This window comes from Rhinolophus sinicus, chromosome 14 (assembly GCF_057876585.1).
Source record: "Rhinolophus sinicus isolate RSI-liver-muscle chromosome 14, RSI-T2T, whole genome shotgun sequence".
Lineage (NCBI taxonomy): Eukaryota > Metazoa > Chordata > Mammalia > Chiroptera > Rhinolophidae > Rhinolophus > Rhinolophus sinicus.
The window spans coordinates 13,495,411-13,521,387 of NC_142514.1; the positions used below are offsets into that span (position 1 = coordinate 13,495,411).

A 25,977-nucleotide genomic window follows, 5' to 3' on the forward strand; every position below is an offset into this window, starting at 1 on the left:
ATGGCGACTGGACTTAGAGCTGAGCTGCGCCCTCCACAACTAGATTGAAGGACAACAACTTGGAGCTGGTGGGCCCTGGAGAAACACACTGTTCCCCAATAAAATTATTAATAATAATAATAATAATAATAATAATTTTTTAAATCTGTTTTTTGTGTTTGTTTTTACATTTTTGACAATTTAGCCTTCCCCAAATCAAATCTTCTTGTTCTTGAACCGACTTTGAGATGTCCCAGAGGACCCTTGGAAAATCTCAAATGATTTGTTCCCTCACCTTGTAAAAAGGAGAGATGTTGCTAAATACTTTGGTTTATTTGATGTGTGAAATTGCATGGAAAGCACTGTCAAATAAGTAGAGACACTTATCCCTCTCTAGGTTATGTCTGTATGCATAAAATATTATTTCAGAAATTGTGTAGGTTCCTAGAAATTCGTCAATGCCCTTGCTGCCCGTGACGTCCTGATTTGATGTGATCACTCATATTTCCAGTTATTATTTTTACATGTTGGATGCCACAGAAATAGCCAAATTTTGTTGTCAAATGAACTTGCAGCGGATATTTAACCACAGCCATTTTAAGCCTTTTGTTGTTTTACTCTGATTCCTCTCTGAAGACATTTGCAATGAGCGACAGGCCAGAATCTTTCATGATGATATTGCTTAAATAACTTTCAGCCTGTACCACTGGACTGAGTAAGGATTTTCACAATTAATGGAGAAGCTGGTGGGTTCACAAAACTGCTAACCCAAGATCAAGCAGAATAAGAATCAATTACACGAGACTGAATGAATTGATGAGGGTGATTATAGTTTTTGTTTACAGCATTGCTGGTTTTTTTAATGTTCTATTTTCCAGATATAAGGAATCCACTTCCCTTGTCTTTTAAAGTATCTGTGCTTATAATAATTTAGTGAAACATTTATGTTTTCTCCTTACCTGATTCCTCCAAAATTCAGAAACTCTTACTGAGTATTTTTATTTTCATTCTAATAAAATCTGTTCTCTTTGCAATAGGAAATAATTGGAAATTCTGGTTGTGTTATCAAGGCTTTGATTAGAATGTCATATTTGAGAATGGTGTGCAAAAAATCAGATATGACCAGACAGTTTCAGGAACTGAGGTTAACTTTATGGAGACAATGCTTACAAAGCCCTTTTGGAAAAATGAGTCTGGTACCCTGTTTCCTGGGCTTCCAGCCTTCTAGGTGAGTAGGGAAGGCAGCTTCCTGGCAGGCCCAGGAAACTTAGAATATCCTGGGGACCTTGAGAACAGAGGAATTCACCCAAATCTATAGGTGCTGAAGGCAAAGTCTGGTAGTGAGTTCCTGGCTTGGCTTCTTTGCTTCGAGAGGCTTTTAAACGTCTGGTCTGAAATTCCTTATGAAAGGTCCCAGCAACGGAAACTCAAAAAGGGCTATTTGGTCAATTACCATTCTTGCTGCCCTCATGTAAACAATCCAATGAGATCATACTTATTTTGTAAACAGGAATAACCTCCCTTTGGTTATCTTGGATCAACAAAGGGGGTGACTGTAATGCTTTGTGTATCAATGGAAAACTGTAGCACACCCTTGTGGGTTCTCCATTATTTGGCTACTATTCTCCAAATTAAAGTCTCCAATTATTCTCCCATCTTCCTGACGTGGCAGCACTGAGGACTAAAACTGCCTTATTCCTGAAGCCCAGCAAGCGGAGCTGGATGATTTGATGTCAACTTCGGAGAAATCGCTATGAGACATCAGGTATGGGCCACCTTCATGCCTGTTGTGTGGGCCACTCAGAAAGTTCACTGGAACACCTGAGGCTATCACCAAAGACATTTGGTCTGCAAACCAGGAGATGTGTTAGATTGCCACTGCTCTCCTCCTCATCCGTCTTCTAAAGATGTTTGCAGCCCATCATCTAGAAATCTTCTCAACTCAGAACCTGGATTTCCAACGACTCATCTCTGTTTTTCTTTTCTTTTCGTAGAAATTCCCCCATTCAATGACGGACAGCTCACACCTAGCAAATATCCTCTACAACATGGTTTAGCTGGTCTTTAATGAACAAACGGTGACCAGATGAGAAATGGACTGATATTATTCAGAGGAAAGAATGTCTCTTCTTTCCTTGAAAAAGAGAAGGGACTGACAAAGATTCTCCTGGACCAAACTTTAGTCAGGCTCCTCTGAGACCTTTTTTTGACTAGGCCTCGTCCTCAAGAGCAAAAATCTTGTCAAGTAGGTTTAGCCAGAACCCCCACCCTGGATATCTGATCATCCTCGATACCTGATCAAATTCTTCGTCCCCTATAATCCCCAGGTGATGTCTGGCCTGCCTTCAGCAGGAATCCTGTTGAGTTGGTTTAGCCACAATCTTCTCTTATCCCTGATGTTTCCTCGCAGTAATTTTCCATCCCCTCACCCCCAGCCTGCTCCTTGTTTCTCCTGTGTTTGGAACTGAGCCCCGTTCTCTATGAGGTCTCTTTTCTTCTATTGCCATCATTCCTGGTTAGAATCTGCGTTTACTGCTTTAGCTGCTATCCATCACTAGTTTTCCCTTTTCTGGAAGATTCCTGGTCATTGTGTTCATTTCCCTGCACTGACCTTTCCAGTATAATTCAGCTGTCTCATCCTGTTCCAGCAAGGAGCTGGGGAGAAAGTGAGATGAATAGTATAGAAAGAAAAGTCACATCTCAAACTCACCAATCCATCAATTCCAAAATGATAGATTCTGGCAAATAAGTCATGTATCAAGTCTGAGAACCCCTGATTCAGGGAATCTAAAATTGTTTGGTTGCAATGTCTAAAACTGAGTCGTCAATTCTAAACAGCTGACTTAATAAATCTGGAATGTTGCATAATTGCTTTTCTAAAAATCACAGTGAGCCAGCTGCCGGACGGACGCTGAGATTACTCAGGTTTCAAATAAACTTGGTGGTTGTAAACCTTGAACCTGTTATTATCTTCTCTAAGCATCTCTTTATCTAGAGACAGTTGTGCTATCATCGTGAACATCCGAAATTCTAACGTGTTTCAGCTTGCAGACTTCCTTCCTATGTAGAAACACCCAGACCTTGTCATGTGTTATGCTTTTCAAATCCATAATCCAACATAGACTAAAAACATCCCATTTTACAGAGTGGGAAACTGAGAGACCAACAAATGTCTTGTTTAAGGTCATACCCAAGTGTGTTGCCAGCACCTGACCCAGATTCTCAGACCTTGACCAGCTCGTAAACAGTACAAAAGGCTATGGGCCCCAGAGCCCACCTTCTTGGCCCAGGAAAAGTGTCCTGAATGAATGTGGCTGTCCCCTTGCTTAAGATCATGCCCAGCAACGTTTCAGTTCAGACCGTGGCCAGCCTGCCTGCTGTCCCGGGAGGGGAAAGTAACCAGTCGGTGGTGTCCACAGGCTGCTCCTGGCCCTCCAAGCCACAGTGACAGCCACAGGTGAGGTAGCTGAGGAGAGACACTCCCCACTGGCCTGCATGATCACGCCATGGAGCTCTTATCAGCCGGTGAGGTGAGGACCAGTTCTGTGGGAAAGGAGGACGATATTAACATAATGAAGGTACAGCCGCTGCTGCAAAGATTCGTTCAACCACCACAACGATCTCACAACCACTGCTCTGTCTTCCACAGGCTGGTCTCTTCATGACCGACATGGTGTTAAGCGCTTTCCAGAGGTCTGTCACACTGTACCTTGTGAAGACACTATTATAATCCCCATGTTAGAGGTAAAGAAATTGAGGCTTAGCGAGGTTCAATACCTTGCCCCCAAGACCCCACCCCTAGGAGTCAGGAGACCACAGAGCTGGCAACCCTTGTATATGGGACCCTGAGCCCACACTGTTGGCTACTATGGTAGAGCATTTCTCTTGGCAACCTTTCATGTGGCACATTTTCTCCGTAGAGTTAAGATGGATATACTGTTGTACAGCTTGTTTTACTTATGTTTCCATATTACATGAGCTTTTTTGCCTTGGTCACTTTGGTATCCATGGGGAATTACAGGCCAGTGGTAGTGAGGAAAAACTTTCCCCCTACCCTTTTAGGTTTAGTGAATGGGGGCCTGTGAATTAAACTAACAAAAGACAGATGAACAGGAGAAAAGGCACATGATATTTATTAATATTTACGTGAACAGGAGTTTACAAGAAAGAAGTGAAACTCAAGAAAGTGGTCAGACTCAGGGGCTTATCTTCAAGGGACAATAAATTGTGGGGAAATTACAAAGAAATACATACAGGAACTAATGGGAGATCAGGGCTATTTTATAAGATCTGTTTATGCAAACTCATCTTGGTGTTGACTCCCCATCTTTGAATATAAGAGCTGCTCTTCCCTCCCTGCAGGTTATGTCCTGCTTTAGGGCAGATAAGGGTAGAGCAGAGAACTTCCCATAGCTGTCGATTCTCAATTGCCTTTAGCTCAAAACAATTCTTATGCCACAGTGGCACACTTTGTCACGTTCTGCTCCCTTTCGAGGTCATGGAGCAAAGGAGCAGAAGCAGGCCTCGTGTTGGAGTCTCCTGGCTCCCCGCCCACAACTCCTTAACCACTCTTTTCCCCAGCAGCGCTTGCGCTCGCCAAGAGCAGACCCCACGGTGCCCATCCTTGTTTCCCCTGGCATCTGACATCCCAGAGAAGGGACCAAATGGCACTGACTCACACAGTGCCTGAGTCATTCCCTTTCCAGTTCCTTTTCCACCCTGCAGACCCCAGCAAAGTGAAGGTGGTCTTAGAGTGGAGCCTGGCTATCCTCAGCACCTCTCGAGCGCTTGCTAGCTCACCTGACTATTAATCTTGTACCTCCTCTGTCTAACAAGAGTTATATTTTCATCGCATTTATTTCTATGGTCACCTTCTGTTTATAGCAAGTGATCCAGGTTTCCCTATACCCGAGTGATATATTTTTTCTTATTTATTTATTTGGGAATATTGGAGGAACAGTGTGCTTCTCCAGGGCCCATCAGCTCCAAGTAGTTGTCCCTCAATCTAGTTTGTGGAGGGCGCAGCTCACTGGCCCATGTGGGAATCAAACCGGCAACCCCATTGCCCAGAGCTCGCGCTCTAACCAATTGAGCTATCCGGCCACCCCTATTGTTTTCTTAACTAAATTTATTTAGATTAAGAAAAGTTTTTTACAAAAGTAAAGTGGAAGTGAAATACTAAACCGAACGTCAGTTGATGTGTGAGCGGCTGGGGTTTGGGAAGCATCATGTTGCCCCCCCCCCCCCCCCCCCATCTGACAGGAAACAGTGAAGGCTGATAGCACCAGCCCTACATGGAGTCAGATTTAGGATGTGGGTCTCCGATCTTCCAGCCCAGTGAGCTGTGCAGGCACAGAATGGTCAAACTATTAGGTAGAAGTTAGAAAATGGAGCAGGAGGAGGAGGGGTGGGAGCGGGTCCATAGTGCCCACAGAAAAAGCTCAGAACTAGCTTTGATTAACTGCCTCCCGCCACGAATCTGTTTTTACAACAGCTGACAAGAAGTGGTCTGAAGCAACATAAGGATCTGAGTCAACAGACCTCCACCCATCTTAGGAGGTCATGCCCTCTGTGGAAGAGCAGGCATCACTTTTCCCACCAAATCAATGTGTAATTCCCTCACCCCACCCAGCCAACTATGACTCCTCGGGACAAGGGTTCTTTCTCTCTGGTCCTCAGCTCTCTGGCCCTTGATCTCCAAGACCTTCTCTCTCTACCTCCGTCCTTCGCCCCCTCTTCCCTTTTCCCATCTCCCACATCTCGGCTAGGCCTGTTCCCGTCCCTGAGAACGTATCACTAACAAACCCTGCTTGCATATTCATCAGCTTGCTGACCTTTGATTCTTCACTGTGTTCGCAAGAAGAACCGAGACTCCTGTAACAAAATCTTGGTATGAATGGGCTGGTCAGCCCTGGGAGGGGCCATAGGGACAAATTCTGCATGCTCAGGATGTCAGGCATGGGGGTGGGGGAGGGGTGTGACAGAGGACAGGCAGCCTGCAAGGTTTTGGAGCGAGGTCCTCGGCCAAACGCATCAGAATCTGTAGCAGTGCTTGTTATAAAAGCTGGTACCCAGGCCCCACCCCAGACCTACAGAATCAGACCCTCTGAGGGTGGGGCCCTAGCACTGCACTTTAAACAAATTCCCCAGGGGAATTGTTGTGATGTCTCAGAACCACTGACTTCAGAGAACCACTGACTTAGGGAGTGCCCCATCTGGGCTGCAGAGGGTGGCACCAGAATGCAGGGTTCAGCAAGGTTTTACTTCCAGTGCCCAGCCTCGGCCTCTGCCACTTCTCACTGAGAGAGTTTCCTCAGACGAGATAGTTCTTTCTTTTTTTGTTTTTTGAAGGGGAACAGGACTTTATTGGGGAACAGTGTGCACTTCCGGGAATTTTTCCAAGTCAAGTTGATGTCCTTTCAGTCTTAGTTGTGGAGGGCGCAGCTCAGCTCCAGGTCCAGTTGCCGTTGTTAGTTGCAGGGGGCAAAGCCCACCATCCCTTGCGGGAGTCGAACTGGCAACCTTGTGGTTGAGAGGATGTGCTCCAATCAACTGAGCCATCGGGGAGCTCAGCGGCAGCTCAGCTCAAGGTGCCGTGTTCAATCTTAGTTACAGAGTGGGGAGCCCATCATCCCTTGCAGGAGCGGCAACCTTGTGGTTGAGAGCCCACTGGCCCATGTGGGAATCGAACCAGCAGCCTCCGGAGTTAGGAGCATGGAGCTCCAACCGCCTGAGCCACCGGGCTGGCCCAGAGATATTTCTTATCAGAGCCTGTTTCCTTATCTGTAAAATAAGGTTGATATACCCACTTGGCAGGGCCATGAGCAGAGAGGTGTAAATGAGAAAATGTTTGTAAGGTTCTTAGCACAGGAGAAACCCAGAAAATGGCATTTTCCTTTCTCCCTCTTAGGAAGCCAGAAGCCACCCCGGCTGAATTATTTCCTTTCCTTCTGCTCTGTGGTTCCCAGACCTGCGGTGTTTGGGCCCAGAGAAGGGCACTTACCACAGGCAGCTGGCAGTAGAGCCAAGACCAGCGGCAGACTCATTTCAGGAGTAGATACTCGAGGGGAAAGGACAGCCGCCCAGCCCAGCAGGGCCCCTGGAGGGGGATCCAGCAGAGGCAGGCAGCCTGCAACATGAACTTCCGTCCTGAGGGAGGGGACTGGGAGGTGATAAAACATGCCCCCTTTCCAATCTGCACATCACCCCTTCCACTCTGCCCTAAACTTTTCACCAATGGAAGCGTTCATCAAGACAGAGAAAACGGTTTGGTGAAAAATTCCTGTTCATGGGACTCATAAACCATCCCAACAGGTAGGTGTTATCACCCCAACTAACCAATCACAAATCGGAGAAGTAAAACCACTAGCCCAAGGTCACACAGGCGGGAAGCAACCCAGCTGAGAGAAATAGGATGACCTTTCCTATCAATCCTCATTCATTCATTCATTCATTCATTCATTCAACAATATTTCATAGGCTTCTGGTTTGTTGTGGGTTTTGGGATGTTGTGGCCCCTGCATCTGGAGTGTTTACATTCTGATTAAGTGCTGGAGTGAGATAAACAAATGGCTGAATGAGTAAGGAGGAAGAAAACCATCAGAAAGCACAAAGCAGAGAATTAGAACAAGGCTAGCAGAAGACGAGTAAGTAAGGGTGGGAGGGGGTTGCTTCAGGTTGGGAGGGCAGGGATGTTCTCCTGAGGGAATGTCTGTCAGCTGAGCTCTTGATGACAGAGGCCAGTTTTGCAAAGAGCCCAGGGAAGTACATTCCAGGAGAGACACCAAGGTGGGTGAGGCGTGGCCAGGACCCTAAAGCAGAGAGAGAACAGGGAAGAATCCCTTGGCTGGCTTTCTCAGCGTCGAGTTTTCAAACTGTTTTAAAATCTCTTCTTTACTTTAAGTGGAAAACAACAACAATGGCAAAAAAAACAAACAAACAAAAAAAAACGAAACAGGATCCCAAGCTAGAGAGAGCCAGTCAGATCCTGACTCTGGGTTGTCTGGGCTGCCCTGGGGTCAGGTCGGCTGAAGTCAGTAGTGAACAGGATGCAGAGACCCCGAGTGTGAATGCCCCCATTCCCCCTCAAGAGGCACTGAGATGAGGGGGTGTGGCCGGTGGGGGGTGGAGGGGACAGGAGTCCCAGCCCCACTCGCACATCACAGTGATGGGGAGGGCGTGTGGAGGGAGCCTGGGGATTGGGCGCAGGATCCAGCTGGCAACATAGGCCCGTGAGGCCCCTGAGCTGGGCCCCTGCACCCCAGAGACAGAACCCTGGATCTAGGTGACCTGAGGATTGGGCCAGCCAATGGTGGGAAGGGGCTCTGTGTGCGACAAAGTGCTCCAAATGGGAGGGCTCTATGTGAGCACTAGTATTAATGATCGGTAGGATTATTACTCCCTATCCCTTTCCTCAGGTTTCCTGCCTTGCCACACCCAACCTCACCCTCCCATCTCTGGGTGTGGCTAGTCCCCCCCAAGGGGCACCCAGGGCTGAGTCACCAACTATCCCAGTAAAGAGTGTGGGAGGTAGGGTGAGACATGGGCCTGGAGCCAGACAGACCTGGGTTCGAATCCCAGCCCTGCTACTTATCAGCCAGTGACTCATCCTTGAGTTTCAGTTTCTGCAGCTGGAAAATGCAGGTGACAATACCAGTGCCCCAAGGGAGTGAGAGGAGTGGGTGAGTGGGCACTGTTAAATCATATTTAGGCTGGGGGCAGAAACCTTATCTTAAAAGCCATCTAGTCTTGATCTGTCTTGCTTTATCCCCTAGGGGCCCGTGACCAGTGGGCCTGGGCGTCTGGGCCAGGGTGTGGAGCTGGAGGGCTTGGTCCTGCCCGGAAACCCTTTGCCATTGAAAACGGAACAGCCTCCTTTACCCCCTCCTATAAAACTCCGCACCCCTCTTTGCTGGGGGAGGTTATGATCTGTTCCCTCTGGTCTAGCCTGACTTCCCGCAGCTCAAATTCTAACAGAGCAATCTTGGTCTCCCGCGACCCATTCCTCCGGCCGCGCCTAACAGGCACCACAAGTGTTCAACGTCCCTTCTGCCCTTCCTCCGCTGGGTGTCCCTTTGGTTGGATGTCCTTTTGCAGAATCCGACCTCAAGGGAACAGGAAGCTCAGTGACTGTCATTCTATCTGCCTCCTACATCCAGGGACATGTGAGAGATGGGGGTGGAGAACACAAGGTACCTTTGAGTCTCTCCTTCCTTTGCACTTCTTATCCGGTTCCAGTAATCGGAAATTGGCGCAGAATGAGAACTCACAGGGAGGGTGGATCTCCCCTTCCTTCAGGGACTCAGTCCTGGCTGCCCACCTCTTCGTCCAAAGTCCCATGTCTTTACCAACCTGCGACTCATTCATTCCTTCATTCATTCAACAGATACTATTGATACCTACGTGATCACTGGAGCCCACACCAGATGTTTGGCTCTCAGAGGGGAGCACTACCTGCTCCTGACCAGCCTTCGGCTTGTCCACCCAACAATCCTATCAGCAACCCCAACAGCCCCCATCCCAGCAGCTTCCCGCCCCTCTGAGACATGGATCCTGCCCCTCTTAGGGGTTAATAAATCCTGAGGAATCTAAACCAATCGGAGTAATCCCATTGGGCCACCATGGTTAAGAGTGGCCAGTCCTGAGGGGGAGGTCTGCTGGGTGGTAGGGGTAGGGCTTATTAAAAAGAGACACAGAAGAGGCAACGTTTTCTCTGCTGGATGTTATCATGTCCTGGCTTGAGGTTTGTGTCGTGGCTGCCATCTTGGAGTTGGGAGGGGCCGCCCAGAAAACAAAGCCAACACACTGAGGGTGGCCAGGCAAGAGCAGGAGAGAAACCAGGGGCTGATGGCATCATGAAGCCACTAATGAGCCACCTTTCCCCTGGACTTCTTGTCATGTGAGGGCATAAAGGCCCTCGTTGAAGCCCATTGAGTCAGAATTTTCGGCTGGCAGTTTCTTGACCAGTACAAATGGGATGGGGTGTCAGGGAGCAGAGTGGGAAGAGTCTGGGGTGGGATCCTGGCTCTGCTTTTGATGGTCATGGGACTTCAGGCCCCATTCTGGGCCTCAGGTTGCTTAATTTTAAAATGAGAAGAAATGCCCATACCTGCCAACCCTGATATTGTCAAAGTCACAGAGCCTAGAACATGGAAGCGCTGATGGATGAGTAAGATTGCTCGCTCTTGACTATGTATCTTGAATAAATGGACGTCATGCATCAAGATTTAATTGACAGAGTTTGCACAGTCGTTTAGAAGGGAGAGAGGAATTGGGTGGGAAGAGGGGAACGTTGATGAACTATATTCTCCCGATTTATCTTGGAGGTGACCAGATTTAGTCACTACGTAACGACAACAGCAATAATATTACAGTTAACATTTAAAGAGGGATTATCATGTCAGGCATCTTGCTAAGAGCTTAACATGTATTAACCTTGTTTAACACACTGATCTCATCTAATTTTCTTCTTCATTTCATTTATCCGTCCCACGCAAGGAAGCTCAGTGAGATTCCTTATCTAAGGTCACATGACTCGTCAGTGGTATAATTGGAATTTGAACTCAGCACCCATAGTTCTTGATTCCTATGATGCTGCCTTGCACAAGCCTCTGTACCTCATGTGTAATAGAAGGAAAGCTGCACCATCAGCGGATTCACATATGTGTGTCACAGACTGGAGGGTGTGTGTGACTCCAGCTGCTCCAACCCTGCTGCTGGAGACATGGCTAATCTCATATAAATAACAGATTGTGGATCCTTATAAGGAAAAATTATCTTTCCATCACCAATCCATCCATCCATCATCCATCCATCCATCCATCCATCCATCCATCATCCATCTATCCATCCATCCATCCGTTATCCATCCATCCATCTATCCATCCATCCATCCATCCATCCATCCATCCATCCATCCATCCGTTACCCATCCATCCATCCGTTACCCATCCATCCATCCATCCATCCATCCATCCATCCATCCTCCATCCATCCATCCGTCCATCCATCCTCCATCCATCCATCCGTTACCTATCCATCCATCCGTTATCCATCCATCCATCCATCCATCCATCCATCCATCCATCCATCCATCCAAAGTCAGTTTCCCTAGAAGCCAAGCCTGAGACGATGATTCTCGTGTAAGTAAAAGATTTATTGAGGGAGTGCTCTCAGGAGAAACCTGTAAGGGAACAAGGAAAACAGGCCAGGCCAGGGGACAAAGCAAGCAGAGGTGGTTCCAGACGTTGATGTCTACCCTCAGCCTGGTTTCAGGAGGAGCTCTGGGGCATGCAAGGTACCACCCAGATTGTCCTGCACAGAGGCAGGGGGGTGGCAATTATACCCTGCATGGTCCTGTTCTCCCTAGTCATTGGTTAGAAGTAGGCAGGGTAGGCGTTTTGGGGTAGGCAATGTAGCTCCCAGCAGACAAGCGCAATCCTAAAGAGAATGAGGGTGACCGGGCACTGCAAGTGTTCAATGTCCCTTCTGCCCCTCCCCCATTGGGTGTCCTTTTGCAGAACCTGATCTCTAGTCAACAGGAAGTTCTGTTGGGATGCATCACATAGATGGATGGGTGATGGGTGATGGATGTGAGCATTTCACAGCCAACACATAGCTTAGTTGCGGGCTGGGGGACTGGGCCAGGAGGGGCTCTGGGTGGGGCACCAACACCTGCCACAACTTCCATCTATCTATTATGGTCTCATTTGATCCATAAGCATGAATCGAGTACCTATTATGTGGGGGAGCAGATGAAACAAAGATGAGACAGACGGCCTCCATCCTCCGGAAGCTCCAGTCTAGTTGGGGGAGATCAGAGAAGTCCAGACAATGATGTATCACTCAAGATAAACTTTGGTAAATTTCAGACCCATAAAGTGCTATAAAGGATTTGGAGTTCGGAGGAGGGAGTGAGGCCTTGGGGCTGGGGGAGGAATCAGCCAGGGGAGAGTTCTGTAGGAAGTAACCCTTGGACCCTGAGGAGACTGGGGAGGGCTTAGCCACCTGGAGATGACAAGTGGAACCTTTCTGTAGGAAGCCCAGCCTCAGCAGACACGTGGAATCAGGAAAGAAAGAGTGCTTGGAAGACAGGTGGTGCGTGCTTGTGGGACTGGAGCAAGAGGAACAGAGGCTTCGTCTAGCATTTCACTCGAGAGGTATTTACAGAGCCCCTTCTTGGCACTGTTTTGTCACCAGGGATGCAAATGAGTCCAGGACAGGCATGTGCCTTGCCCGCCAGGACCTCCGAGCCTAGTGGGGGAGGGACATAGCACCAAACAGTGTGGGTCCCAAACTCCTATCCTAGGGCAGTGGGGGCCTTGGGGTTTTAAGAAGCAGAGTCACACAGACAGAAAGATCAATACTGCCCCACAGAGAGGCCACTCCACTGCAGCTTGGACAGGGTGTCGGAGGGGTGAGACTGGGGCGGGAGGCCTGGGGAGTGAGTGGCAGTGGCAGAGAGAACCGGCCATACCTTGGTCCCTAGGCCCCTACCCCCAACGCCTGCTGGTTTGGCCCAAACACCATCTCTGGGGGCTCCCTGTCCTTGGCTTTTCCTAAGATCCCAATCCACCCTCAGAGGAGACAGCTATTGCCTCAGTTGGGAAGACTTAGAAGATCCAAGAGGCAAGATGGGTGGCTGGGGAGAGGCTTAGACCCTACCTCTTTCTGGCAGTGTGTTAAAAGAGCCTGGCTGGTTAAGGGGGTTAGCTATTACTGGGATGGGGGTATCAGAAATCCTGTGTAACTTCCAAAGACCAGGGTAGGGGGTGCAGGACAGCCATGGCAGGTTTCTCCTAGCACATAGGGGTCTGGCCCTTGCAGCGGGATCTCCGGAAGAGACGGATATAACGCAGAGACTTGTTGTAGGTGCCCAGGTTACGCTGCAGGCAGAAGGCCACCTCCTTGTCACAGGCACACAACTGCTGTTCACACCAGCTCCCCTTGTCAGCTGTGGGGTGTGAGAGGGCAGAGCTCAGTGTTTGTCCCTTCCTGAGACAGAGCCAGTGGGGGGCCTACCGTCCCTGGAGGGAGCCTCTAACGGCAGTGCCATCCTCGCTCAGCCTTCCCAGCTACTGTGGCTCTAGGTACGTGACCTTGGGCACGCCCCATGACCTCCCACCTTCCCGTGTGGCATTGGGCATTTATTTATTTATTTGTTCGTTCATTCATTCATTCATTCATTCATTCATCCATTCTATGAAAAATTGAGCACCTATCATATGGCAGGCCCTGGGGGGACAGGACTGAATGCAGCAGACCCGTGAGGTTCACACTCCATGGCGGGGGCAGCAAATATTTAAGAAACACAGAAATGAATAGCACCAACAGTGCTACATGGAAGAAAGCATTGATGCGGGGGCAACAAGACGGTAAAACAGTGGGATGAGAGCCATTTGAGCTGAGATCAGAAGGGTCTGCTCTCCCTGTGGAAAGCCAGGGTGGAGGAGGGGGACTGTTCCAGGCAGATGGAACAGCATGTGCAAAGACTCTGAGCAGGAGGGACCAGGGTGCTTCAGTTTTATTATCTGTAATACAATGCGGACGATGATAAGATGCTGTGTCAGGGGGCTGTTGTGAGAATTCAACTAAGGAGGCAAAGCACTCGGCACATAGTAAGTGCTCAGTAAACGTTGGCTATTATAGTTGTCGTTGTTGTTATTATGAAGCCCTCAGTTAACAGGGAGTTCCGTGAGGCTCCCATCCGACTGCCAGCCCTGGGACCTGCCACCTTTCTCCGTGCATGAACCCAGGGGCCAGGTGCCCGGGAATCCAACCCAGCCTCTACCACTTGCAGCTGTGTGTGACCCCAGGCAAACGCTTCTTCACTCTAGTCTCAGTTTCCTTGTCTGATCAGGGTCAGCTCCCTCCTCGGAGGATCAGTAATGATGAGGGTAATAACAATAATCTCGGTAGCCCATGTAATTGATCGAGCAAGCGCTCTGCAGCAGGCATCCGTGAGGCTCATTCTGTCTGCTCTCGTTTTAGTTCTTGAATTAACTCTATGGGGTGGGATACTGTTAACATCCTCAGGTTACAGACGAGGATACTGAGGTTCAGAGAGGTTGAGCAACGTGACCAAGGTTACACAGCTGGTCAGAGTTGGGTCTGGGATCTAAGCTGAGGTGTGCCAGCCTTCCAGAGCCTAAAGAAGCCAAACCCTGGGGCGGCCGGTTAGCTCAGGTGGTTAGAGCACAATGCTCGTTAACACCAGGGTTGCTGGTTCGATCCCTGCACAGGCCAGTGTCAGCTGCGCCCTCTACAACTAGACTGAAACAACTACTTGACTTGGAGCTGATGTGTCCTGGAGAAACACACTTAAATAAATAAAAGTTTGGAAAAAAAAAAAGGAAGCCAAACCCTCGTTGGACCACACACATTCCTGCCCCTCCCCCACAGCCCAGCTATTGCCACTGGACACCAGAGAAAAACAGAGGGTGAGCAGCTTCTGCATCACCACCCAGCATGTGAAGGCAGTGAGTGCCAGAACTCCCTCCCTCCATCTCCACTCCAACCCCGAGGCCCAGGCACTCACAGCACAGGATGTCCCCCTGGGTAAAGTTGTAGGTATAATGGTCGCTGTGGAAACGGCAATGGTGGAGCTTCAGGTGATGATAGCAGCAGTCATGGGCATGGCAGCACCTGGAGGGAGAGGACCGGAGGTGGGGCAGGGAGCACAGCTGCACAGGGCCTTAGCCAAGTCGGGTCTCTGGCAGCCCCTGCCCCAGAGGAGAACCAAAGCGCCCCACTTAGAAGAGTCAAGGCCTGCAGGGCTCTAGTCTTCTTTACGATTGAGCTAGCTAATGTTTATCGAGTGCTTCCTAGGTTCCAGGCACCAGCTCCTTCTATGAATTCTCTCTTAATCTTCTCTACCACCCATGACGGGGTACTAGGATTATCCCCATTTCACAGATGAGGAAACTGAGACTCAGGGACGTCAAGTCACTTGCCCAAGGTCACACAGCCTGTAAGTAGTGGAGCAGGGAAGTGACCTGGGCCTGGCTGGCTCTCATCTCTTCTCTGTTCGGTTCCCAGAGTTGTGGGGAAGATCAAATGAGATAATGGCAAAAAGAGGTGGGATTTTTAAAAAACACTGTGCAAAAATGGCAGTGGAAGTGTGTGTGGGTATTGTGACTAGGTTAGGTGTTGGGAGTGCAAGGGGGGGCCTTCAGAGACTCTGGAGAACCTTCTAGAAGGGAAGCTCCAGGAGGGCTGGGTCTGTATGGGAGCTCAGCAGAGTCCCTAGCACGTAGTACAAAACGAACTCACAGAATGAATAAATGGATGGAGGGGAAAGGAGTGCTGGGGTGGGGGCAGGACAGGACTGCCACCCATGGCCTGCCTAGGAAGGGGTTACCAGTCTGTGGCATCTATGGGTGGGCCTTTGCCACCAAGTCCACAGTGACAGCCGTAGGGCCAATAGGAGGTGAAGGGTGTCTTCCTGGTCACTTGTTTGACCATCTTGTTCAGGTTCATAATCCCACCCTGGGTTGGAGTCACACCTGCCAAGTAGAGGACCAACAACAGGAGAGGACATGAGTCTCTGGGGACGTCAGTGGACCCCAGGCCTGGCCCCTCTACTCCACATGCACCAAACCAATGACCTTGGATAATAAAATGACAACCACTACTATGGCTATTAAAAATATAGTGATGATGAGTGAGTGCTTACTATGGGTCTTTTCACATAGTAATTTTTTTGACTCCATGCATCCTATGAAATAAATACTATTTTCTTTTGTAAATAAACTTTCTCTTTTGGTTTACCCTAGATGTACACAAAAAGTTGCAAAGATCGTGCAGAGAGTTCTCATACACCCCTCCCCCACTTTCCTCGTGTTGTTATCACTTTACACAATTGTGGTATATTTATGAAAACTACAAAACCAACATTAGTTAACTACTTTTAACCCCCAGTTTAGAGGTGAGCCGACTGAGGCTCGGTAACTTGCTCCAGGTAACAGGGGCTGGTCAATGGAGGAGCCAGGATTGAAACCCAAGGCAGTTTGGTTCTATACTCTGTCCCTGGGCATTGCGATCCCGTTTCATAACAGGAAGACTCACACTGCTTCCTACACTCCCCCACCCCAACACCACGTGCAGTAAAGAAATCATCCACATATTAAAGAGGAGCCCTGGCTCTTCTGGGAGGCAGTGTGATTCAGAAATCAATGATTTTCAGGGATATTTTTCATTTCAGTCAGAATAGCTCCTGGTGAGAATCGATCATCAGGGGATTTTGTTTTATTGGGAGAGAGGAATGCATGATGAGGAGCTAGGAGAAATGAAATACATTAAGTCAGTGAATTCAGGGGAGCGTTTGGGAGAAACAGACAAAATAAGAAGGGGACTGAAAAGTACATGAGAGCAACCTCAACAGGTGATTCAAGAACACAGATGGACCTCAGAATCTCAGGCAGGCTGGGCTGGGGAGGCCCCTTTGGGTGACCCTAATAATAAAGCTCCCCCACCCTGATGTAAATGATGTTATAATGGAAGTTCCTCAAGCAAATGAATTCAATAGTAAACCAGGGGTGAGCCCTACACTGGGGAAGGTTGGGTGGGAAGAGGGGAGTTGGGAGGGACTCGTGCAGGGGACCAAGGGTAAGCTCACAGGCAGGTGGCCCTGCACTACAGCTAAAAGGAACTGGTAGTATCTGGTACTTGAAGACCTGTTGTGTCGCCAGTGTGTCCCCTCAATGTGTGAGAACCCACGTTGCCACTCCTGTTTCACATGGTGGTTCTAGCTGTGCAGATGTTAAAGAGACACCTCGTAAGCTCTGACCCAGCTAATGAGTGATCGCAGCCCTTCTGGAATCCCGGGTTCAGTGATAAGGAACCCAAAGGCAACCCACTGTAGAGTGACCATCCACCTTGGGGCCAACCCGGGACATGAACTCGGCATCTTGCCTTTTTGGTGTACCTCTTTCTGCCCTGAGTCTAGCCTTTTCTATTTCAGCTTAGCAATACACACACAAACCAACACTTGAATGATGCATCTCTCCCTTGCCAGGCAAGCCATAAATTCAGCTTTGATTCAGAATGCCTTTGGGGGGTCCCATTTCTTAGTTTTACAGTGAGATGAGCCCAGCCCTAGGAAATTGTTCAATCTGTGGCTATGAGACCTTGGAGAACTGGCTTAGCTTGTCGGCAATTCCTGTCTTGGTAGCTTTCTCCATCATTATCTGCCGTGGAGCCCCTCTTCCCAAGGGTTCCCCACAGCGCGGGAGGCAACACTGCAACCAACCTGCTGTGTGTTATGTTATTGCTGGCTTACTGTTCCTTACACTTGCTAAACATGGTATATATTTTCTCATTCGAGTCCCAACAACCCTATGAAGAGGGTACTATTGTGCCCACTTTACAGATGAGGATAGAGAGAGATAGGGTGGCTTGGCCAAGGTCAAACTGCCAGGAGAGGGTGAGGCCAGTGTTTGAATCAGGTTCATCTGTGTATTTTCTCCGCACTGTGCTGCCTCTTTACATCTAAGAGATGAATTTCCATAGCTTGATTGCAATTTTCCTAATGGTTTTTGCTGTAACCCTGGAGGTGTGTTCCCCTCAAGAATGTGAGAGTCCCAAGATAACATACGACGACATATAAAAATGCGTCCTTTCTAAAGTCACATTTTTTGAGATGGTCAAGAAACAAAACTACCAATTTGCTAGCAACTGCATTTTTATATTTGATCTGCTAGCGATCGAATGGAAACTACCCATCTCCCACCAACGGTCAAAAGAACACTCTTCCTAAGTTCAAGGAGATGATGGTAAAAGGGTTCTAAAAGTATATAGTGTTGTGTCTACATAAATGATTATTATTCGGTCAAAGGGACAAGGGGAGCAGGGTGAGGTGGGGAGATCCATCTCTGTAATTTGTGCCCAAAGCACCATAGCTGTCAGCTCAGCAGGCCCCTGGGTTCTGAACCTCTAGTTTCTGACTTTCATAGCGGTCTAGAAGCATGCCACACAACTTGGTCCCCCAGAGCTATGGCCAAAGCCACTGTTCCAGGACACTGGGAGCCACTGAGGGCTCCCTGCAAGAGGCAGAGGGTTGGGGAACTGAGGGACCAGGGCAGTAGGCATCAGAGTAGCAGCTCAGTCTAGGAAAGAGATGGAGGGCCTATCCGCATCCCTCTGTCCTTTCCTAGCAAACACCATGGTCCTGTCCCCACTCACCAGCAAACAGCACCAGCGCGCACAGCAGAAGTTCCATGATCCCAGCCCAGAGCAGTGGAAGCAGCTGTGGGAAGTCCCCGTCATGCAGGCAGCCCCTTATATAAGATGCACCCCTGCCCAGCTGAGCTCGACTCTGCCCCTTCCAGCTGCAGCTCCAGCTCTAGCTCTCGTGGAGGCCACTCGTGCTCCTTCTGTTTCCTCTTTTCTGGCACTGGGAAAGTTTATTTATTTTATTTTTAATATTTTTTTATAAACGTTTTGATTGCCAAAGAAACACACTTTCAGTGTAGAAGATTTGGAAAACATAAACAGTCAGAAGAAATGTAAAATCCACACTTTTCCCTAACCAAATTAGGAAAGTGTTATCAATGGTCCTTGGTAGTACTTTGCAGCCTGTCTTTCCACTTACCAGTATGACTTGAACATTTCTATGTCATTAAATAGTCTTCTGCAATAATTTGTGAAAGGCAGCCTCGTATTCCATCATACGGCTGTGCCATTCATTTAACGAGTCCCCTTGATGGGCATATAGATTGTTTCCAATTTTTTACTATTCCAGACCATACAATGGTGCAGTGAAAGAAATCCTGGAAGCTAAATCTCAGTTCGTGTCCAGAATTGTTGCTGTAGGCTCTAGTCCTAAAGCGGACTTGGGGAGTCAAAGCAACATGCACAATTTGAAGGCAATCGGTGTGTGCTAACAACTTGCAGAAGGTCTGGCCCCGTTCACATATGAGAATCCTAAGGAGGCAAATGGTGTGTACTCAGCCTAACTAGGGTGGGGTGCTGATGGCAGGACACATGAAGGCATCACAAAGAGATGGTCTGCCACAAAGGCTCCACTGACAACCTTTCAAGGCTTAATGGAGAGTCCATTGGTAGCAGAAACTAGTTTTCTTTGATGCCCATTCGATTGCTGGACATAGAACCCAGGCGGACCACGTTGCTGTCAGCTAATCAGTTCACCCAAAAAATGTGCCAGCGAGAGTCACTGCTGGGAGTTGTTCTCTCTCTCTCTCAACTCTCTTCTAAATTTAATTTTTCCTTTGTTCCTTGCCTCCATCACTAAGTGATCACTGCATACGTGGGAAAACAATCTGTACACAAAATAATTAAACAGCAGGCAATGGGTCTTGGGCATATTCTTTGACACACTTCTCTCATGTGTGCTTTGTAGTCATTCCCTTATACCCTAGATCTGGGCTCTTGCTGGGCCTGTGGCTACCACCTGCCAGAATCCCAGCTTCCTCCAATCTGGTAGCATTTACTCAGGAGAAAACACAGCCAGGACCACAAGCCCTCTGATTCCAGGACACTTTTCCCTCGTGCAAGAGAAGACATGATATTGACGCTGGAACGAAGCCTTAAAAACAGGCATTCCGGACACCGCCATAGGCCCCGGGCACCTCTGAGAGGTGGGTTTGGCATCAGAGGGACCTGCTTCAAAATCCAGCTCCTTCTTACCAGCCGTGGGAAGCTGGGCAAATCATTTCATCTCTATGAGCCTTGGTTTCTGCATTTGCAGAATAGGGACAAGACGGGGGCAACAGTCTCTCCCTCCTCTCATTGCTGCGGGATTTACAGACCACATGGGAAGAGCACACGGCACCAAGCCTCACGCATGGAGAGAACGCCATCATGGCGACCACGAGATGGGACACAGCGTCACGTGAAGGTGAAGAGGATGGGGAGGTGGGAGTCACGCCCAGACTGCCTGGATGACAGCTGGCCTTTCCAATGTTCCAGCTGCCTCACCTGCAGCAAGGTCGTCGACAACGTGTCTTCCGTTTTCTCCAGTGTACAATGGGGGGATGACATTTCATAGGCTTCTTGTGGGGATTAAACGAGATAAGACATGAAGAGCTTGGTCCATAGCTGGAGGTCAGTAAGTGTTAGTTATGGTTACGCCCACCATCATCATCATCTTCATCTATGCCATCACTGCATGTTACAAACATCTGCTGTTAATATTATCTACTGTGTCTTTGATCTCAGACAGTGTATTTTGTTCTCTCTAGAAATTTGATTTGGGTCCTTTTTGTATCTTCTCTGTTTCTATTTAACATGCTCAAGCTTTCCTTTCTCTTCTCACACATATATAGTTATAATAGCTGCTTCAATGTCTGTATCTACTAATTCTATTTTTGGGGTCATTTCTGGGTCTGTTTCGATCAATTGTTCTTTTTTTTCTCATTATGACTTTAAAGTCACCACTGCTCATTGTTTAGATAACATTCTGATGATAAAGCTTCATCTATTTTTAAAGGGTGGCTTCTTTAGTGTAGATTTCCAGAACTGAAACTGCTGGGTCAGAAGACAGAAGGGTTTTTAAGACTCTTCCTTTCCGTGAAGTCTGTAGGAATTTAGAAAGACCCTGCTTGTGCCTCTAAAAGCAGCATATGAATTCTCGTTGGGCCTGGTGGTTTCTTGAGACTTGCCAGCAAGTCTGGGTTTTCACTTCCCTGGGAACAGTAGGAGAAACACCTGATGGTAGGGTCAGGCCACAATGCGTCATGATCTCTGGTTGGATAGAAAGGAGCAAGAGAGGCCTTAGATGCTGGGGTGCACATTCAACTGAGAAGAGTTACCATCCTCTGAGCCTCTACTGTGTGTTAGGCCCTGGGTTGTTATTTCATTTTCACAACCACACCATAAGGGAGATACTGCTGTGCCCATTTTACAGGTGAGGAAACTGGAGCTCGGAGGGATTAGAAACTTGTCCAGGATCACACAGCAGCTACAGGGCACAGTATGGGTTAGAACACAGGTCTGCCAAATCTGCCCTTACCATATGCTGGGCAATGTTCTAAGTTGTCCCACATAGTAAATGTAAGTGGGTACTGCCCTAATTCCCATTTCACACACAAATCTTTGTACTCAGGGGCTCCGCTGTACGTTCTTATCCTCCCAGCGTATACGGAGGTGTAAATGAGAAGAGCTGGCAGAGCCTGGAAGCCTGTTGCCCCCAACCTCACTGCAGAAGAGAAGAAAGATGACCCCCGTCTCCTAAGAGATACCCCGTGGGTGAGAGTATGTCCTCGCAGCCAGTAGCCAGAGCCCTCCCCTCCACCCATCCCTCCCTGCAAAGTTTCATTTACCAGGATGGTCCCCCAGCCTAGATTTCATCCATGATGAAACTGCCAGAAGCTCAGAATTACAGCACATTTGCGGGATAAGAGGAAAATAAAAGGAGCTGGGTTTTCCCCAGGGGCTTCAAGCTTCAAGTCTGATAGACCCTGGCAGCGGAAGAGAAGGGAGAGAGGAACCTGAGATTCCTTTGTGGGCGTGTGACCCACTTTTCTCCAGCTGCACCAAGGCAGGACCAAAGCAAGTGGATTAAACTGGAGACCACCCACATGTCTGTCTATTGCAGAATGGACACGTAGTATAGTCACTCCGTGATGACACCTCGACCAGCCTCAACTACGCACAGCAACATGGAAAAATCTCACTCACGATGCTGAATGAACAAAAGCTGACACAAAGGGGTAGAGATTGTGAGAGAGACTGTTCATATGACCTTCCAACACAGTCAAACGAATTTGTGCTTTTACAAGTCAGGACAATGGTTACCCGCTGAGGGGGGCGGCGACTGGATGGGGTTACTAAGAGGGTTCAGGGGTGTTGCTGCTGTTGTGTTTCCAGCAATGTATGAAGCATCCAATTTCTCCACATCGTCACCAACGCTAGTTATCATTTGTCTTTTTTTGTTATAGCCATTCTAATGGATGTGCAGGGGTATCTCATGGCTTTGATTTGCATTTTCCTAATGATTAATGATGTTGAGCATCTTTTCAGGTGTTTATCGGCCATTTATCGTCTTCGGAGAAATGTCTATTCAAATCCTTCACCTCTTTTTAAAAAAAAATTGGGGGGGGCAATATTGGGGAACAGTGTGTTTTTCCAGGGCCCATCAGCTCCATGTCAAGTCGTTGTTTTCCATCTAGTTGTGGAGGGCGCAGCTCACTGGTCCGTGTGGGAGTACTGCACTCTAACCACTGAGCAAACTGGCCACGCCCCACCCTTTGCCTATTTTTAAATTGGGCTATTATATTTTTATTGTTGAGTTGTAAGAGTGCTTTATATATTCTGGATATAAGTCCCTTATAAGACATGATTTGCACATATTTTTTCCCATTATGTGGGTTGTCTTTTCACTTTCTTGATAGGATAGGTTGCAGGGAAAAGTTTTTAATTTTGATGAAATTCAATTTAAACACTTACATCTGTCTTCCATTTTGAATGAACTTTTGTGTGTGGTGTGAGAAAGAGGTCCAACTTCATCTGTTGCATGTGGATATCCAGTGGTCTCAGCACCATTTATTGAAGATTTCTTTCCCTATCGAATTGTCTTGGAACCCTTGTTGAACTTCCTTCCTTCCTTCCTTCCTTCCTTCCTTCCTTCCTTCCTTCCTTCCTTCCTTCCTTCTTTCCTTCCTTCCTTACTTCCTGGCTTCCTTCTTCCTTCATTTCTTTCTTTTTTTCTTTTCACATTGATGGCCAATTGTTCTATCACCATTGTTTAAAACTATTCTTCCTCCCTGGACTTGCCCTTGCTCCTTTGTCAAACAAAATCTCCATGTATGTGTAGGTCTAATTGTGGGTCATGTATTCGGTTCCACTGATCTATTTATCTATTTTTATACCAGTCCACACTGTCTTGATTACAATCATTTTATAAGTCTTCCTTGAAAAGTTTGAAATTCTAGATCTTTTTCATTTCTGTATAAGTTTTAGGATCAGTTTGTCAATTTCTGTAAGAAAAGTCTATTAGGATTTTGACTGAGAGTGCATTGACTCTATAGGGCAAATAGGGAGAATTGACATCTTAACAATATTTCGTCTTCTGATTCATGAACATGGTATGTCCCTGCATTCATTTAGTTTGGTCTTCCTTGATTTTTCTGAACACTGTTTTATAGTTTTCACCGTACAAGTCTTCCATATATTTTGTCATATTTAGCCCTAGATAATTCATATTTTTTAATATTATTGTAAATGTATTTTTCAGTTTCGATTTCCAGTTGTTCATTGTTAAATATAAAAACACAATTAATTTTCTTGTATTTTAATCCTATATCCTACAACCTTGCTAAACTCAGTTATCAGTTCTAGTAACTTTTTTGTAGGTTCTGCCCTAATTTCCATTTCACACACAAATATTTGTACTTTACTTAGAGGATTTTTTTACATGGATTACCAGGTTTACACCAATAGAGACAATCTAACTTCTTCTTTTCCAATCTGAATGCTTGCTTTTCTTTCCAAATTGCACTGGCTACAATGTTAAATAGGAGTGGTAAGAATAGATATACTTGTCTTGTCTTGTTCCTAATCTTAGGGGGAAAAGCACCAGCCTCTTACCATCAAGTATGATGTTACCTACAGGTTTTTTGCAGATGCCATTTTTCAAGCTGAGGAAGTTCCCTTCTATCTCAGCTTGCTGACAGGGTTTTGTTTTGTTTTGCTTGTTTGTTTTGGTTTGTTTTTTTAATCAGAAATGGATGTCAGCGCTTGTCAAAGGTTTTGGGGTGTTTTTTTTGTGCACTTCTTAAATGATCATATGTTTTTTCTGCTTTAGTCTGTTCATACGGTGTATTACATTGACTGGTTTTTAATGTAAAATCAACCTTTCATTCCTGGGATAAATTCCACTTGATATATATTGTTCGATTCTTTTTGTTAATATTTTGTTAAGAATTTCTGCATCTATGTTCACAAGGGATATTAGTCTACAGTTCTCTTTTTTTGTAATGTCCTTATCTGGTTTTGGTAACAGAATAGTATAGTAAGTAGGGAAGCATTTCCTCCACTTAAATTTTCTGGAAGACATTGGTGTCATAAGCTCCATTGTGTCCTCTAAAAATTCATATGCTGAAGCCCTTACCCCCAGTATCTCAGAATTTGTCTGTATTTGGAAGTAGGGCTTTAAAGGAGATTAAGTTAAAATGAGGTCATTAGTGTCTATAAGAAGAGGAAATTTGGGCACACAAAAAGACAGGAAGGATGTGTGTGCGCAGGAAAGCCCAGGTGAAGATACATGAGGAAGTGTCCCTTAGCAAGCCAAGCCTCAACATGAAACCAACCCTGTATTTTGGACTTCCAGCCTCCAGAACTATGAGAAAATACATTTCTATTGTGTAAGCCATCCAGTCTGTGGCATTTTGTTATGGCAGCAGCCCTAGCAGACTAATGCAGTTGGTGTTATTTCTTCCTTAAGGACTTGGTCGACTTCACCAGGGAAGTCACCTAGACCTGGAGTTTATTTATGACAAGGTTTTAAACTACATATCCAATTTATTGAATAGATATAGGGTTATTTCCAATTGCGTGAGTTTGTGTCTGTCTAAGAGATTGACCTTTCCATCTTAGTTTCTGGTATTGTCTTATTCATTTCAACACAGAAAATGACAAATAAAACAAAACCATCAGTTATCTCACTATCGCAAAATAACCATTGCTAATGTTTTGTGTATATCCTTCCAGATAATTTGTATACACGTGCATACTCATCTCCTCAATTTGTTTTTACAGAAGTGCTCTTATCATAGCCAGGGTTTTGTTTTCTGTGTTTTGTATCGTCAAACCTTTGAAAACATGATTATGGATAGATGGTTAGTAATTTGCTTAACTAACCCCCTAACTGAATGTACTTCTGATTTTGGGGGTGCATCATCAAAATACTATAGTCAATATCTTTTTGATTTGTCTCTGGGAGCAATTCAGGTTTGCATCTTGGTTTATATTCCACAAGTGGAATTACTGGGTCAACCAGTTTATTATTGACTTCTGATATTGAGCACGCTATGGGTGGTAGGAAGAGGGTGGGGGGAGGGAAGAGCTGCCCCCAGTCCCCACCTCAGGGGTTTGCCCTCTGCAGACCAGCTCAACCAGTGCAGCTGTGGGAAGGTGAGATAAGAACATGGCAACAGTAGTTGTTTAGAGGCTCACAGGGGTCCCCCGCCCTGCCGTGGCCTCCTTGGCATAGATCTAAGTTGCACCAGGTTACCATAGGTTTAGGAGGCTGTATGTTCCGTGTGTAGACTGTACTGAGTCTTACTTCTTCGTGTTTCCTCTTTGGGAATGCTATCATTGAGAGGCGTATGCAAAAATAGAAGCAAAAACTGAAGCCAAACTTTGTGCGCACAAGTGAGGGCAGAGACCTGCCTTCTCCTGCCACCACTCAGTCCTCAGGGAGCTCCCAGTCTGACGAGGCAAATTACATTCCATGTCCCATGAGGAACCGCTGGGCTTTAGAGGAAATAAAGTCCTTTGTTCTCCAGATCCCCGGTCTGAGTAAAATGTCAAGATCCACAAACCAAAACGCATATAGGGACCTACAGAGAAACACATAACCAAGTGCAAATTAACACCTTCCCATGGAGGGATGTGTGATTGGATGCAGTGGGGGTTTTCCAGAAATTCCTGGGAAGGAGAAGGGCCTAGATCCACAGAGAAGAAGTTGGGCAGAGGAAGGAGGGGGGCCAGAAGAAGGGGGAAATGACATGTGGGGTCAGCTGGCCAGTTGGTTGGTAGAACCCCACGTAGGCAGGCAGGTCCCAGAGGTGCCTCAGACGGTGCCTCCTCTGTCTCTTGGCAGCAAATCTGGGGACACTGGGAGAAGGGCTGATGTGAAGGTGGGGTGTTATTTGAAGTTTTGATTCCCAAGAGTACCCTTCTCTCCCTGCTCCCTGTTCACCTCAAGGCTGGAGAATGGGCCTCGGCTTGGCAACAATGAGATCCTTCACTGACCACATACCCCGCGGCCATACTATACGACACCTGCAACCTGTCATCTGTCAGCGCAATCCTCCTGTG

General features: G+C 47.1%; 1 protein-coding gene across 1 annotated transcript; it reads right to left on the reverse strand.

Annotated features, from left to right (window-relative positions):
* Positions 1–11,113: 11,113 nt before the first annotated feature.
* On the reverse strand, positions 11,114–18,310 carry PLA2G2D (phospholipase A2 group IID). The gene is made up of 4 exons (XM_088790310.1): positions 18,160–18,310; positions 15,338–15,482; positions 14,516–14,622; positions 11,114–12,931 (listed from the first exon to the last, which is right to left on the reverse strand). Exons 1-4 carry the CDS (start codon positions 18,194–18,196, stop codon positions 12,777–12,779), a joined length of 444 nt encoding a protein of 147 aa, XP_088646436.1. The 5' UTR covers positions 18,197–18,310; the 3' UTR covers positions 11,114–12,776.
* Positions 18,311–25,977: the final 7,667 nt, after the last annotated feature.

What these genes read in the sequence shown, in the direction of transcription:
- PLA2G2D (XM_088790310.1), bottom strand. Translation starts at nt 18,196, where the DNA reads ATGGAACTTCTGCTGTGCGCGCTGGTGCTGTTTGCTG. An exon ending in CGCGCTGGTGCTGTTTGCTG is followed by an intron (nt 15,483 to 18,159) that starts GTGAGTGGGGAC and finishes TCTACTTGGCAG; the next exon opens with GTGTGACTCCAACCCAGGGT. An exon ending in CCAGGGGGACATCCTGTGCT is followed by an intron (nt 12,932 to 14,515) that starts GTGAGTGCCTGG and finishes CACACCCCACAG; the next exon opens with CTGACAAGGGGAGCTGGTGT.